This window comes from Alligator mississippiensis, chromosome 2, assembly GCF_030867095.1.
Source record: "Alligator mississippiensis isolate rAllMis1 chromosome 2, rAllMis1, whole genome shotgun sequence".
In the NCBI taxonomy this organism is placed as follows: domain Eukaryota; kingdom Metazoa; phylum Chordata; order Crocodylia; family Alligatoridae; genus Alligator; species Alligator mississippiensis.
This window is the reverse complement of record NC_081825.1, coordinates 15,105,008-15,121,084: the sequence shown is the minus strand read 5'-3', so window position 1 is coordinate 15,121,084 and position 16,077 is coordinate 15,105,008. Positions and strand designations below refer to the sequence as shown.

General features: G+C 45.8%; 1 protein-coding gene and 1 long non-coding RNA gene across 2 annotated transcripts in view; one reads left to right on the top strand and one right to left on the bottom strand.

Moving 5' to 3' along the window:
* The window catches only part of LOC132248484 (uncharacterized), a 52,578-nt gene that overhangs the window by 6,094 nt on the left and 30,407 nt on the right, over positions 1–16,077 (bottom strand). Inside the window, exon 2 of the long non-coding RNA XR_009459673.1 lies at positions 1,533–1,626. This is a non-coding gene — a long non-coding RNA (uncharacterized LOC132248484). The remainder of the gene's footprint in view (positions 1–1,532; positions 1,627–16,077) is intronic.
* ATOH8 (atonal bHLH transcription factor 8) overlaps positions 1–16,077 on the top strand; it is a 32,044-nt gene that overhangs the window by 7,650 nt on the left and 8,317 nt on the right. The window contains exon 2 of the mRNA XM_059721468.1: positions 8,411–8,602. Coding sequence (XP_059577451.1) covers positions 8,411–8,602 — 192 coding nt within the window. The remainder of the gene's footprint in view (positions 1–8,410; positions 8,603–16,077) is intronic.

The following is a 16,077-nucleotide window of genomic DNA, read 5'->3' as shown; positions in this document are numbered from 1 at the left end:
TGGAGGTTTAAACCAGTAGTGAGTGACACTACTGATATTTATAGTGCCCTGGGTGCACATGGTATTTATGGCCACAGGAGATGACAAGGCCCCTTGAAATCAGAATCAAAAGCCAGCAACAGAACAAGGGAGAAGAAAGTAAGGAAGACAGCAGAGGAGAGGACAAACTTCCCCAAAACACTGAATAAGGTTCAGTTCTTGTTGTCCACGTGGGGTTACTTGTTGCTGCTTGCTATAGAGGTGACTTTGTAGCCTGCTATACAATGCTGTTCCTGACAATTCATACTTCCTCTTCCAGCTGTACAGTCTGTAACTGACCTTCCCGCTCTCCTTAGACCTGATCACTTCCACCAAATCAGAGAAAAGACTCCTATTGATTTCAGTGGGAGTTGAATCCACCTTCCAAGTCCCTGCCTGGCCCCAGGTTGGCTCTCAAATTACCCTCATCAGCACCTAACATCAAGGTGATGCAGTGCATGAGTGCCTGAGAGTCTAACCATGGCTACTGTGATGCTCAGCACCTCTATTCACATCCCGCATGATCGAACTTTGCTTCCCAGCCGAGTTCGATCTCACCCCACTTCCCAGTTAAATTCGGTCCCCAGCATAGCTCAGGCAGGCATGCTTATGCACAGGGGAAGGCATAGGGGAGGTGGGAGAGCTCTGAGCTGCTCAAGAAGAGGGTTGGTTTTCTCCTTAAAGTCAACACTGCCTGAGAAGCTCTTTTCCTGGAGGTACTCTGTTTGCAGACGCTCACTGACCCAGGACAGAGCAGCAGCAAAGATGGTAGCAGAAACAGGACAAGTCTCTAGGAGCACTTAGACGTTGGGACCAAGTCTAGCTCTGGTGTAAACAGTGTTAAGCTTCACTGAAGCTTATCCACTTACCCCTGACCTGAATTTGGCCTGTAGTTCTTAGAAAACCAGGAGGAAAAGGAGTTCCCTTCTGCGCACACCCCAGTTCCACTCTTGAGGGTGGTTTCAACCTAGGTCTTGCCAAAGCACTGCTTCAGTATGGTCCTGGCAGCATGAGCCTCTCTTTCAAATCTATGCAATTCTTTTGCTACAACTACAACAGAGAAAGCTAAGCACGTCTGTCCACAGTAGCCACAACATTATGATAAAGCAAAGAGGCCGCCCAGTTGCTTCGCCCACAACATGAGATCACATGAGACAAATCCTCAGCTGGTGCAAACACGCACATCTCCATTGGCTGAAGGAGAGATCTGCTGATTCCACTTGCTGGAGACCCAACCATTGTGCTCACAGAGCTGAAAGAAGTGGTTTCTTTAGGTTCCTAACCAACAGACTCCCCGTAGGGTTAACTGCAAACAGTGATCTTAGTGCCGAGTCAGCCCTGCTGGGTTCCAGTCCATAGTTCCAGGGAACACAGTTGTTGCAGTGACCTAATGCTCAGGTCACGCATGTCCCTAGACCGGAGTTGTGTTGTATGATCACTGCTCTGTAGTGCTCTTTGCTCAGCATGGTTGGAGGCAAAACCCCAGAATCATAGTAAAACACAGAACAACAAACCTTTCTGTGATGTTCAGTCCTAAAGCTGCCTTCTCTGATGTTCAGCTTCTTGTTGAGGTTGGTGGAAGATCTGAGTATTGGAGTCAAGTCCATCCTGAGAGTATGAAAGAGAATTAGTCCTGATAATGCTGCCTTGGAAGTGCAAGATTTAGTATTATTAGTGTACACATTAGTGCCCTGGTAGAGCCTCCTTACATGACAGCGGTCTTCTTCCACAATTGGAAAAGAAACAATATCTCTTAAGTCTTAGTCCCATACTTGAAGTCAATGTCAGGGTTTGATGTTGTGTGTTAGGACTAGTCCCATATACTTTATAGCAAGGCCTAACATCTTGAACCAGTAAATCACCTGAGCATGCAAAAAAAGCATTTCTCTATATGAGAAAGCTCTGTTTTTGCCATGCGTGGTCATTGTACCCATGGGCTGAGGCTCACCTCTTGAGTAGTTGTGTTCGTTCTCAGACCTGTGGGGATCATGATCCCCAACAAGGATCCCGAGCAATTCTGTACTATGAATAAATGGTCATTATCTGGGATTTAAGGAGCACTCTGCATACTCGGGGCAGATGCAACAACAATAAATACCAAGCAAAGAAAGTTAATCCATGGCCAGAGAATTTTGACAAACAAGCCAGACAAAAAAACTCGGTGGAGACCTGTTGGCTCGTGCTCGCTCTTGTTTATTTACCCACACACGCACTCAGGCACCCATACATGCAATCAGACAAAACCAGAATAGACTCATTCTCAGCGCTTTCCAAATAACACATTCCTTTAAATAACACTTTTCAAAAACAAGCCGTGATATTTTGGACACGTTCTTCGAAGTGTCAGGGGTGTTGTTTGTCTCTCCACTCCTCCCAGTAGCACCACAGACATGCTGCTGCCCTTCCCAAGCCATGGGGAGATGACATGACATGGAAAGAGGCAGCAGGAAAGCTTCCTCTAGGACTAGGTCCAATGACCATTTCACACCACCAGAGCCAACCATTGGCACGGGCTGAAAAGCAGTCCTTGCTCCTGTTTCCTAACCTGCCAATCCCCCTATAGAGGTACCTGAACCCTTGTCAAACAGTCTGACTTATCTCAGGGTGGAAGGAGTGATGTAATAAAGCCAGAACTATCAAGCACTGGACATTTATATGAACCTTCTGGAAATTTTTTTGGCGTATTGCTCAGCACAAACAATGAGACAGTTAAGTTACACGGCATGTTCTAAAAAGACTCATCGAAAAGCCAGCCAACTATTTCCCCAGTGGAGCTCTAAAATACTTTAACTCCCAGCACAAAAATAAACCAGATGAATTAGAAGATAGGTGAATTCAACAGCTTATTATGGCACATTGTAGAGCAGCCTGCTGTCGGGAGGTCTTGCTTTATAGCCTATTGCAAGCACATACATTTCAGTGCCTGCAAGCCACAGCACCTTTTCAGTTTCAGTTCTGGGGGACAAATCCTGCCCTTAGAATCACAGGAAATGAGGGTTGGAAGGGACCTCAGGAGGTCACATCTAGTCCAACCCCTTGCTCAAAGTAGCACCAGCCCCAGCTAGATTTTCCCAGCCAAGGTCTTAAAAACCTCCAAGGATAGAGATTCCATAACTTCTTTGGGTAACCTGTTCCAGTGCTTTACTACCCTTCTAGTTAGAAAGTTTTTCTTAATATATAACCTAAACTTCCCTTGCTGCAACTTGAGACCATTGCTCCTTGTTCTATCATCTATCACCTCTGAGAACAGTCCAGCTCCATCCTCTTTGGAACCACCCTCCAGGGAGTTGAAGGCTGCTATTAAATCCCCCCTCAGTCTTCACTTCTCTTAGCTACACCAATGTACAACTGGGGCAAGTCCAGTCAAGTCAGAAGATTTACAGTGGGTCACACAGTGAGATGGGAATTTCAGGGCCCAATTGTCCATCCACTCACACCAGTTTTATGCTGTTGTAACTCTACTGATTTTAGTGAAGTTGCTGTTGAGTCACAGCAGCATAAAGACAGAGTGGACCACGGCTCAGGGTTTATGTGGATGAGTTTGTTAGGTATTTGTACCAGAATTAGCATGTCCTTATTAACAACAGAAGAAAAAGGCTGGACCAGAACCTCAGCTGATATAAATGGGCATAATTCATTCAAAGTCAAGGTTCTCCATCAGCTGAGAAGTTGGACAGTTATTAGGAATGTGTCTATTGTCCTTTTCAGAATTGGGTCTTTGCAAGGCAATGGCTCCTTGATCTATTCAATGCATGCATGATGAGTAAACAAATACCATTGGTAAGGAGGAAGGCAAGAGTCATAGCTCTGTCCAAGCCAGGGAAAGACCTTTCATCACCAAAAAGTTACAGACCAGTCTTCCTCCTCAGCATCACCTACAAACACTATGAACATCTTATCCTGCAATTAATTTCACCCTTGGTAGATTCCAAACATACATGAGACCAAGCGGGTTTTAGACCAGGTCAGTCCCATGCAGACCAACTACTCAGCTTCACACAGCATATTGAAGATAATTTCCAACAGAAGTTGATCACTGGTGCAGCATTTGTTGACCTATCTGCTGCATACGATACTGTCCAACACCGCATCATGATCCACAAACTGTACCTTATCACTGACGACTTAACTCTAAGCCAGACCATCCAGAGCCTCTTGGAGAACAGGTGCTTCTACATGGAACTAAATGGCCAGAAAAGTACATGGTGCTCCCAGAAGAGTGGTTTACCACAAGGCAGTGTGCTTGCCCCACTTTTATTCAACATCTGCATTAACGATCAGCCACTTCCTGCCGAATGTCAGCGTTTCAGCTACGCTGGCGATTTCTGCATTACCACACAGCAGAAGAATTTTGAGGACACAGAGAAGATCCTGGAGAGGGCACTGATTGAGATGTCAGATTATTACCTAAATAATTATCTCACACCCAACCCTAACAAAACCCAAATCTGTGCTTTCCATCTGAGAAACTGGGATGCAGAACAACACCTGGATGTCACCTGGGGTGACCAGAGTCTTGAACATCAGGAGCACTCAGTCTGCTTAGGGGTAACACTGGACCGCACGCTTAGTTACAAAAAGCACATATTAAATACCAAAGCCAAGGTCAATACACAAAACAGCATCCTGTATCATCTCACAAATGCCAAGTGGGGAACACATCCATCCACCCTACGCACTACTGCCTTAGCACTGTGTTTCTCTGTGGCTGAATATGCCTCCGCCACCTGGGGATGCTCAAGTCACAGTAAACTTATTGACAATGCCCTAAATGATGCATGCAGCATTATAACAGGCTGCCTAAAACCCATCCCTGTTCCCTGCCTATATGCATTATCCAGCACAGCGCTCCCCTTATATCAGGAGGAAAGTAGAAGGCAACACTGACCAACAGGTACAAGAGTTAGACAATTGCCACCCTCTATGTGGACATCAACCCGTTTACCATTGTCTCTCATCGAGAAATAGCTTTTCATCTTCTACCATACCTTTGACCACATCACCAGAATCAGCCAGAAGTACCCTCTGGCAAAAGAATGGGAGAAACTAGGTGACCAAGCTGTGAATGGAGCTGGTGAGGAATTACCCCCAGTGAGGAGTTAGCCTTCAGCTCCAACTAAAAATGGCATACATGGTGGAGTCTGAACAGATTGAGAGTGGGTCTCGGAAGATGCAACTTTATAATGGGGTCTCTGTGCAACCAACCAATGTGTTTGTCAGGAGAAGTAAACCATGGATCACTTCCTGAGATGCCCTGTAGCATCACAATGCACCCCACAAGATCTGGCAACATCAACACCAGAAGCAGTGGCCTGTGCAGAATATTGGGAACTGACTGTATAGAAAGCTTGGATCGAAGACATGACAAAGAAGAAATCCTGTTCATTGTGGAAGTTGTTAGTGGATCCTATGCCCACCAGTTTCTCCACTCCTCTCAGAGCTCTCGCATCACAGCATCTTCCCCCACAGCGATGAAGAGGAGTCATGGCTCCAAAAGTCTATCTTCAGTGGAAGACAGCAGGTCACTGGAGAGAAATATGAGGCTTCCTCCTCCCTAGAGAAACCTGGCTGAGACTGGACCCTAATCCAATGAAGTCAATGGAAAACTTCCCATGGACTTCCCTGACTAAACCTGGAGCTCCGCCTTTGGTTGAAATCAGGATCCCAGCCTGGTACCCCCAGTCTTGTCAACAACTAAATACAGGGAAGTTTCCATTTCCTTTTCTTTCTAGCACACAGCAGCAATTTCTCAATTTATTGACCAAGCTCTTTCCAAATGTAACCTTGGGGGCCATGCCAGCAGCCTGCAAAAAAAGGTTTGGGAGGGGACACGTTATAATAGGCCACCACTGGCAGACACACAGACCTCTCTCTTGCCCCAACTTTTAAGAGCCAAGTATATTTATTTTAGATCTGCATGGATCCCCCATCCAAGCACTAACTAGGCCTGACCCTAGTTAACTTATGGGATCCGATGAGCCAGCGGTAGGCAGCAGTAAGGTAGATCTTATTTAAAAGAATTGCTAGATACCCAGTTTTTCTCAACCAAGCATTGCCAGGAGTGTTATGCTGGCATAAGTGAGAACAGTATCAGGCCTGAAATCTTTTGGTCTCAGCAGCTTTCTTGGTATCTCAGCTTGTTCCAGACAGAGCCCTGCCCTCCTCCACACCATGTGCAGAACTCTGTCACCAGCTTTCTCTTAGGGATGGACTAAAACCTAAACACTGGTTCAAATTAGTCTTGTTCAGGAAAGGCTTGGATCCAGATCTGAACACAGTGACTCAGGCCTATCTCCGTTAATCATTAAAGCTGGAGCCTTTCTCAATTTCCCATTTTCAATTCAAGAGGAAACATGAAAATGGCAGGAGCTGAGCCAAGTGGGGAGTGCTCCTAAGAACAAGTTATTCTTATGCTGTCACCACAGAGAAAAACTTCTCTATCTGCGGTGCTGGGCAGGTCCTATCTTCGTGGTATGCGAGCCCCTCTGAAGCTCTGGAACATGCATCTTCTCTTTTGACTACAGACTCTTTTCTCAAGGCTAGCCCCAATGTATATCATGTCACATTGTATAGAAAAAGGGTCATTTAATATCTCAACTGAAAATTTCCTCTATGGTTAATATCAGGACCCTTCTTGGAATTTGTAACAAGTGTGCCATGCAATAATTTGCTTAAAAAAATTACAAAACAGAAAAAAAAGAGAGAGAGATGGGAGGAAATCAAAGGAGGAAAAAGACAGTTTCCTCCAGCATTTGTGCTGTAACTGGATGACATCTGTGCATCAGCCTCAAGTATTTCATGGTCTATCTTACTTCCGCTTGATTTAACTTTCTTCTTGCTCTAATTCTGAAACCATTCCCACATTTCATTGAAACCTTCCTTTTTTTTTTTTTTAACTCTATAGTGCTTTGTTCTTCAGGCCTGATTTCTGTTTGATCTGAGCTCTCAACTGGTCTTGTCACATCCTTCCAGTATTGTCCTCTTCACCTCTGCAGGTTTCTACTTAAAACATAAAATTATGGCAGCTGTGGCCAAGGTGGTGCCTGAAGTGAAGTGCTTTTGGTAGCATCAGTGATGTCACTAAAAGGATTAGGAACAAAAGGGAGTTATTAGGATCCCTGATAAACAGGCACTTGGGAGAAAGTGCGGGCTATGGACAGGAGAGTACCCAATATCTCATCATATAGATTTCTATCATATACACTCTGGCTGAGCTGTTTGGCCAACATCAGAGAGAAGCTACTTCATCCCTTCCATTCAAACCAGTAGTGGCACACAAAAGGTGAATGTGGCTTGCAGCATTGTTTGCATAGTCTTTGTGTTCACTGCTCTCAGACATGAAGACAACCAGGGTGGAGAGATGGGGAAGGGAATGGCAAAAGTGGAAAAGAGGAAGCTCCTGCAGTGGGCAACTTGGCATCGCCAGTGAGGAGGAGGAAGGGGACTAGTAGGTAGTCAGGTATGAAATGGACACACAAGCGATCCAGCGATCGGTGCAGTGTAAAAGCTTGGACCAACAGACTGACGGGCAATCTGAGTGGCCAGGGTAGAGGGGTGGGTTTCAGATAGGTGGCTCAAGCTCCCATTGACCCTATGCAAGAGAATCAGAGATTCACACTAGTGACTTCAAGAGCCCTGGCGATTTTCAAATTGGTGCATGAGGCCCCAACCCAGCCAACCCTATCGATACTTATGTAGCACCCTTAACTTTAGTTGGAGGCTTCACTTTAAAACGGGACCTGACTGCCACGAGCTTTATAGTATCCTAGAGAAGATCTGTGGGTAGGTTCTGTGAAAGGACTAGCATCCAAGCTAGACCTTGCCATGGCCCTCTGCTAATAAATCTCTTCTGGGAAGTGGTGTGTGGTCTAGCTGATTAAGAACGGCCGTCCCTAGGTTCAGCTCTACCATGGTTCTGTATTTTAGCATTTGCTTCTGTTGCAAGCACTGGTCACCATTATCAGCTTTTCAGGAGCCAGGTTCTGATGCCTTTACGCACTCCTCCCTCTAAGAAGTGTCTCTTGTTGAAGGCCCTGAATCTATTTGCTGGAGTCAAGTGTTACTCAGTGTAAGTGAAGATAGCAGAACCTGGCTCCAAAGCTGTTGCCTCCAAACAAAAATGGTCAGACACAAAATAACTGATCATACGGTATTCTTGCGGCCCCCCCCCCCCCACCCCCCTTGCCTGCTGAAATGAAGCTACCTCATGCTGGTCACCTCCCCATGGAGATCAGTGGGAGAGCGCTCTTCAAAAACAGAATTGATGGCATGAGTCAAGTTCCTCTGCATGTAAAAAATCACTAAATAAACAACCTATAACTATTTTGTCATGTTTCAAGCACAGATATTTTATTTATCTAACCTATTTTTTTTTCTTTGTTGCCCTTTCTAGGTTCCCTGCTATTCTTATGGCCAAAAGTTGTCCAAACTGGCCATCTTGAGAATAGCCTGTAACTATATCCTTTCCTTGGCCAGACTAGCTGACCTGGACTATAGCGCAGACCACAGTAACATGAGCTTCTCCGAATGCGTGGAGCAGTGCACGAGGACCTTACAAGCAGAAGGAAGATCTAAAAAAAGGAAGGTATGTTGCAGATGGTGGTGGTGGAGGAGGGGGGGTGGGAAATAACAGAAAATTAATCCTCAAAAATAGCAGGGCACAATTCATCTAAAGTGATTCCCTTCCTTGGAGTTTTTCTTTATTCCTAGTCCCTTTCCTTTCCCCGCTGTTTAGGTCGTTCTTATCCTGCCATCCCCCTCCTGATCTTGTAACAGCCGCATTCCTCTCTAATCAAAAGCCTTTCTATCCTTCCTCTCCTCTGTGCCGAGCTCTTCCTCCCCTTAGTTGCCCATCGCGCTTTAACACAAGCATGATCCTATTAGAGTTGTCTTGTGGCTGTTGTTGTTACAACAAAGCAGCCCAGGGTCACCTTTTGTAGATCATAAAGCACAATCATTCAACTGCATTTTCCGTTTTGTTTAATCTAACACTTATCTCCACGAAAATCATCTGATAACAACAAAAAAGAGTAGCTAATGGAGACACTGTATGTATAAACACATTAGCGAGATGCATGACCTGAAGAACATATGGGTATCTTGAGGAAACAACACTAAATCTAATTACGCATTGCATTCCTTTAGGTTATTTAACATTGAACCAATTAGGTGAAATCATCATCAAGCCACGTTAAAGAGGAAACTGAGCGTTCTGCCAGTTTTCCTCTCGGAAAGTGACATGGGTAAATTAAAAGAGTGATTGATGTCTTTGTTCAGCGTTTTATGACAAAAAGAGTTTTGTAAACTTGAATTGAACTTCCCCCTGCATTCTGGGCTCAGTTGTCATGCGGGATAATAAATCAGCAGGGCTTTAATGGATGAGTGGACAGCTAAACTGAGGCGCATTCTCTCTCTCTTGTAGCAAAAGCTACCTCCGATTCAGAAAGGCTGCCTTATTTCTTCTTTCCCCCCTATTTATTGCAACAAATCATGTTACCCACATCCAGTTTATAAACACAACAGCACAGTCTATGTTGCTTCTTGTAGTTGCCACCAGTAATATTTATGACAGAAGCAACAGCATGGTATTCTGCTCCTTACAAAACACCCAGGAAAAACAGCTTGGGGCACGGACTCTTTAAAAGACCAATCGAATTCAGACCAAGTGACAGGGTGGTCCTGAGGATATATACATCTTATTAGATGTCCCTTGCCTGTGTGCAGCTAATGAGACCTTATAACATTTTTTAACAGACCATAAGGGATCACTTGCATGGGCTCATCCTATAAGGTTGAAAAAAAAAAATTACCATATTTCCATGGTCATAAGAGCCAGGAAGAACCAGGGCAAAGGAAAAACAAAGTTATGCTTCCTGCCACCATCTTGATCCTTCCTCATCCTCTCTAATTACCGAGTCCAGTCACAATGCAGTCATTACCCTGTCTTTCTCCCCCCAGATACTTGCACAGCCCTGAGCCCTGGAGCACAGGAATTGCCCACTAGACACTGCAAAACTGACTTTGAGTCTTTAAAATGGCAGTGTGCATTACGTGGATGGGAGGGTGAGAGAAGAGAAATGCATCCCAGAACCCAGCATCTCCACCACCGCAAAGGGGAGTGGGATACGGGTTATTGCAGGCCAGTTTTCTGGGTCATGGATTCATGATAGTTTGGGAACCATTGCCTGAGATTATGGAAATGAAAGAAGGACTAATGACAGAACTCAGATGTAGGTTTTAAACACCTCCATGTTCAGGGATGTTCCGATCTGGGGTTTAGACTTGGACCCATCTTTAACAGGAAATTAAAAGTCTAAAACTACCATTTATGTTGGTCATTCAGCATCAAAGTTATTCAAAGGTAAAAAAACCAACCCTCTATCTGAGGCTCATAAACAGTTAGACTCACAGGAGGAGCACATACCCCCTTGTGAACAACCATCCGGCAGCAAAAAACGGCATTACAAAATGAGATCTACCATACCCTCAAATTCCCAAAGAGCCACAACCCTCCCCAAACACCCACTCAGAAATAAAAGGGGGGCTCTGCACCGTAGACAGTAGTACCAGGCTCATCAGTGTGGTCGTTCCTAATCAGTTCTCCGAGTCTCATGAGCACACGCTGTGTCAGGGTCCCAGCTGCAATGAGGCAAGTTTAAGTAACGCAAATCCTTTCCCACTAGGTGCATCTATAGGTGGGCCCTACAGTATGTATAGTGTCATCCTGCTCAGTATTTCCTCAGATGCCATGTCTGAGGAAGATGCATAATTGCAGCTAAGACCAAAATGAACAGTCAATGTTTGGACACCTTAACCAGTCTGAGCAGTTGGAGCAAATGAGCATTTTATGGCTTCAAGGAGAACCATGTCTGGACAGTATATGCCACTGTTTTAAGGCCCTCTCTGACTCCTGCAAAACCAAGGGAAAACCCCTTGCTGAATCTTTATTTTCAGTTGGAGCAGGATTGGGCCCCGTAACATTTAAAAATGGGGCAAGGTGAAACAGGGAACTGAATAGGAAGAAGAAAGCACTTTTCAATGCCTAAAATTAGAGAGAGCATGATTTCCCTTCATCCGTAGCTGCGTAAAGATGAGATGTAAACACACTGTAATCATGATGAATTTACAGGGCTGGGAGATTTGTTCACAAATGATCTGGGTGCTGGATATTAGGTAGTGTGAAAGCGTCTTGTATTAGAATGTGGAAGAGGATACAATGTCTTGGACCAAAACCACCACTCTCTTACTAATTTTGAAATGGGCACGTTTCCTGAGCTCCGGGTGTGTTTTTAATCAGTTTTCAAAGCTGCTGTTAGCTGGGCAGTTGCACTGAATTATCAGCTTTAGAGGTTCATCCCCTGCTTTCTCTCTAAAGTTTGTAACAAGTCAGATGAAGATATTTAGTCCCTAAGCTGCGTCCATCTATCCATTACATTCTGCAGGACACTTATCAACTGTCAGCTTTATTTTATAGTGGCTCTCCCTTGCCCTATCACTCTTGCTCTCAGTTCTTGATCAGATCAAGTGTGCAATGGCACAGTAAGCTTTCCACATGCAAAGAAGTAGCTGATTGGAGTTTGTTTTGGCAGGCAGTGGCTCCAGATGTTGTATTTGCTGGATTGCGCATAGCCTTTTGCTTTGTTTTGGAGGTTGCACTATCTGCTGTTCCTGACATTAGTCTGTTCTTCCAAACTTGCTGTGGCCATAGGAAACAATGGGTTCCCCCCCACATACATACACACCATAGTGCTAATTAGAAAAGTTGGCTTTATGCTACAAAACCATTGGTCTTGAAATGTTCCTCTTTCTATGCTTAAATGAAGCTTATGGCTGTTGCAACTGAGACTTGAATGAAGGTGTTTGATGATTGGAGAGTTCATGTAAAAGAGATTAGGAGGGAAAATTAAGGACTTCAATAGCCTTTCTAAAGCAGGGGTAGGCAAAATATGGCCCGTGGGCAGGATCCAGCCTGCCAGGGGATTTTATCCAGCCCACAGCAGGTCCCTCAGCCCCTCCCGGCCCAGGTGTGGGGGGCAGCCCTGGCTGTGCTGCATGCAGCCGGTCCCGCTGCCCCAGGCACACGGCAGGGAGGGGCAGGGTAGTGGCCAGTCTCCCTTCCTGGCAGCCCCTGCAGCAGCAGCTTCTTCCATGTGCCACGGCCAGTCTCTGCCACTGGGCCCGACCCTGCTGTCCAGGCACCTTGCTGCCTGAGGGCGCCAGATGGAGTGGGCAAGTGGGGTCTTCACAGAGACCAGCCCAGGACAAGTGTAAGCAGGGTACACTCAGTTGAGAAAATGGGATGGAGACGCAGGCAGTCAGGGAGCAGCATCTAGGAGCAGGACAGGCAGGTGGGGCCGGGATCAAGGTTGCAGGGCAGTGACAGCATGGGGTTGAGGCCCAGGGTAGAGCTGCAGTCTGCTGCCCACACGTCCCTGCCACAGGCACCGGTTCTCCCGCCAGAGGCATGCGGGGAGCAGATTGCGGCTCTGCCCCAGCCCTGTGTTGTCATCATCCCATGATCCCAGCCCCAGCCCACTCCCGGATGCCACTCCCCACCCCATCCACCCAGCCGAGTATGCTCTTCCCATGTGGGTCCCAAGCCAGTCTCCAAGGAGACTTTGGGAATCTCTGGGCAGTGATAGCATGGGGCCAGATCCCAGGGCAGCACCACTTCCCACTCCTGCCCCCCCCCCCCACCCCCCCAACCCAGTCTGCAACAGCTCACCAAAACTCTCTAAGTGGCCCGCCAGCCCAAATAATTGCCCACCTCTGTTCTAAAGCAGTTATCATGCCTTGGAGGGATGAGGGAAATCTTTCATTCTGTCATACAAATGACTTTGAGCATCTAGTAGCAAGCAACCATCAGTTCTTCTGGACCATGGTGTGTGAGAGCTCACCAGGGCTTTCAGTGACTTGACAAACTGAGGCCTGCAGGCTGGCTGACAATGAGAGGGGACACGCACCTTTAAACCGGTCATCTCAGGATGGGGAACGTTCTACCCTGGATCCCAGTAGAGGGAAAGAGTGCCGGCTGTGGGAGCTGTGGATGTAACAGCTAAAGGGGATGGGTCAGAAAAGATGGGCTGCCTTGAATTTTTCTACATTCCAGGCACCTATTCAACATGATCCAAAGCTCAATGAAGTCAAGACAAAGGAATTCATCCTGGACTTGGTGCCCTCTGCATCAGGGCCTGCTATATTCTAGTGTTATTCATGCACTCCTGCTGCCCCAAGGAGCAGCATACAATACAAGCAGGCTTCTTCCATTCCACTGTTATGATCACACACACACATCAAATTGCAGATTCTTCTTTGGCCATTCACTTGTTTTCTCCTTTTTGGTGTCCATTTCCCCTCTCCTCCAGCCATCCCTCTGCACATGCCATGCTTGTGGCACGCTAGTCCCAATTCTGGTACCATCCATATAGTCTAAATCAAGCAGCTCTGATCAGGATGGTTTATATTCTCACTTCAGACCATAAAGCATTAGGCCAGCTGCTGTAAGAGCCCATGAGCTATATGCCTGGCTGCTGCCCATCTATTAGATTTGACCAGTGGTTCTGTGTAGCTGTGAATGCAGCAGCTAACACTGCTGTCTTCTCCTTAGACTTTGCCCCAAATCCCCTCCCAGCCTCAGTCCTCAACACAGGTGCTCAGGGCCAGCAGTGGTGGTGGCATTTCCAACACCCGGCTTCTCCACAGTCTGCTGTCACAGCACAGCACAACCGCAGCATTAGTGCCAGGCCAAAGGCCAGGGGAGAGGACCTGGTCCTCAATCACATCCCCTGTAAGTCACTCGCTACACCATGCCGAGTGAAACCCCCCTAGCAGCGAGAGAGCAGACTTCAGAAAGGCAGGCTTGCTGCTTTCATTAGCTTTCTGCCGAGAATGTTAAGCCGGTCACCCGATGCAGCAAGGAGCTTTACTTTTCTGTTCAGCTGCAGCTGTTTAGCTTGCAAGGTTCATTTTTTTGTCCTTTTTGTTTTTGATTAGTTGTTCTGTTAGTCAGTAACATTGTTGAGTACATGGAAGCTAAGCTGGAGCAGGGAGGGGTTTTTTTTTTTTCCTCTCTCTCTCCTGGCAGTCGCAGACTCCAGATGTTCAGAGTGCTAGTTGGGAAGTCCTGCTGGCGCCACTTAGGGCAGAGGGCAGGGGAAAGGCACGCGAGCTGGAACCCAAAGCACTCAGTCACTGCAGGATTTGGCACATTCCCCAGCTTTCTGCTGGCACATTCCCCAGCTCTCTCCTGGCCATCTGTTCCAAAAAAACACTTTCAGAACCTCATCATCACTCAGGATACAACACTGAGAGCAGCTGTTATAGAGGCAGAAGGAAAAACCATGCAAAAGGTCTCTTTGTAAGAGAGGAAACTGGGTTATGAATAACAGCATAACAGTTGGAGCTCAATAAAAGTTTTCTGCTGGAATTTAGTTTCTTATTTTTAATTCCCGTTGTGTATGTATATGTGTGCGTGTGTGAATATATGGTGAATACACACACCCAGTTTTAATTTTCTCTGTGTGTAGCTATATTCTTATACATGTAAAGTAAAATCACACATACATTTAATTATCTGTGTGTATATAGTTCTCATACATGTATATATACTCGCCCACAATTTTAATTCTGTGAATATATATACTCATGTGTGAAATACACACACACACAATTTTAAATCTGGGTGTAGAGATATATTCTTATATACATATGTAAAGCATACACCATACACACATTATATATAGGGAATTTTAAAAAGGGAATCTGTGGGTGTATACACACACACTCCATCATATTATAATAAACTCAAACAATTAAGATATAAAATATTTGTTTTTGATTAGTTGAATGTTTTCAGTTAGCTGATTTTGATTAAGATTATACAGTCTTCACTGTATGGGATTTATATACAATTTTACAATTTTACAGCAATGTTTTAATGCTCCCTGAATTCTGCAAAGAAATAACTAGATCTATTATAGGTAACATAATTCTGCTCATTTTTTTTAAGCAGAGTTTTCAGCAGCCTGTTGTGTTTGTTCGCTTGTGCAGGAGTGAAAGAGCAGTGACCTTATATCACGTAAAGGTAGCATAAAGCACCAGTTGTACAGCTCTGATGTTGTCTGCTTAGAATGGATTTATTTTAATAGTAGCATGTTGTGATTTATCTATGTGGACCCCCAGGTAAAGCTACAGCCCCTGCCCCTGAACATCCTTCAAACTAATTTGAAAGGCTTGTAAAGCAGATTGCAGCTCTGACAGGGAATACAAGTATTGATGTAATGATCAATACTAGCTTAACACACATCAGCAGTTTAGCTTCTCATCTGATACACTAAAGTCTTGATTAGGTAAACCCCAGTTATTCACCATAGATTCACGTACCACACGGGTTTCTAATGCAAGGAGGGATGGGGGTGGAAATCAGGTTCCCATTTCCACCTCCCCTCACCGAGCAAAGCAAAAGATCCTGCTTAAAATAGCTTCATTTCCCCACTTGGAGAGTACAGACAGCCAGCACATCTGCTTCCCTACAGCCAGTTGGCTCAGTGTGCCTAAAGGAGAAAATGGACCACTCCTGTATGGGGACCTGTCTTAGTCATCTGTAGCTGGGAAAGCAGCCTAGCAGACTGAAATCTGTATAGGGAGACCCCAAGCTGCCTTTCCAGTTCATCTCAGGTCCACATAATTGTGTTTTCAGCCATCCTAAGAGACTTCAGGAACTCATCTAGGTTCCACTGGCTAAAACGGGGGTAGAAAGCACCCAGCACAGGTGCCAGAGTGTGGTGCATGAAGGCATTTTGCTGGGCATGCGCACCCTGGAGTGGATGGTGGGGAAGGGACTGGGGCTCCATTTCCACAACAAGGATCAGGCCCCTTGTGGCTCCTCTGCTGTCTGCCCCTGGCACGCCAACATAAGTCAAGATTGCAGGTGTCTTTGGCACTCTACCCAAAGGCGTTGCCAACCCCCAGTCTAGAATGTCATCCATTTGCTGTGCACAAGGAAGCCAAGCCACTCTGGATAGCATCACGGGCAGATCCATAATCGTGGAAAGGTCGGGG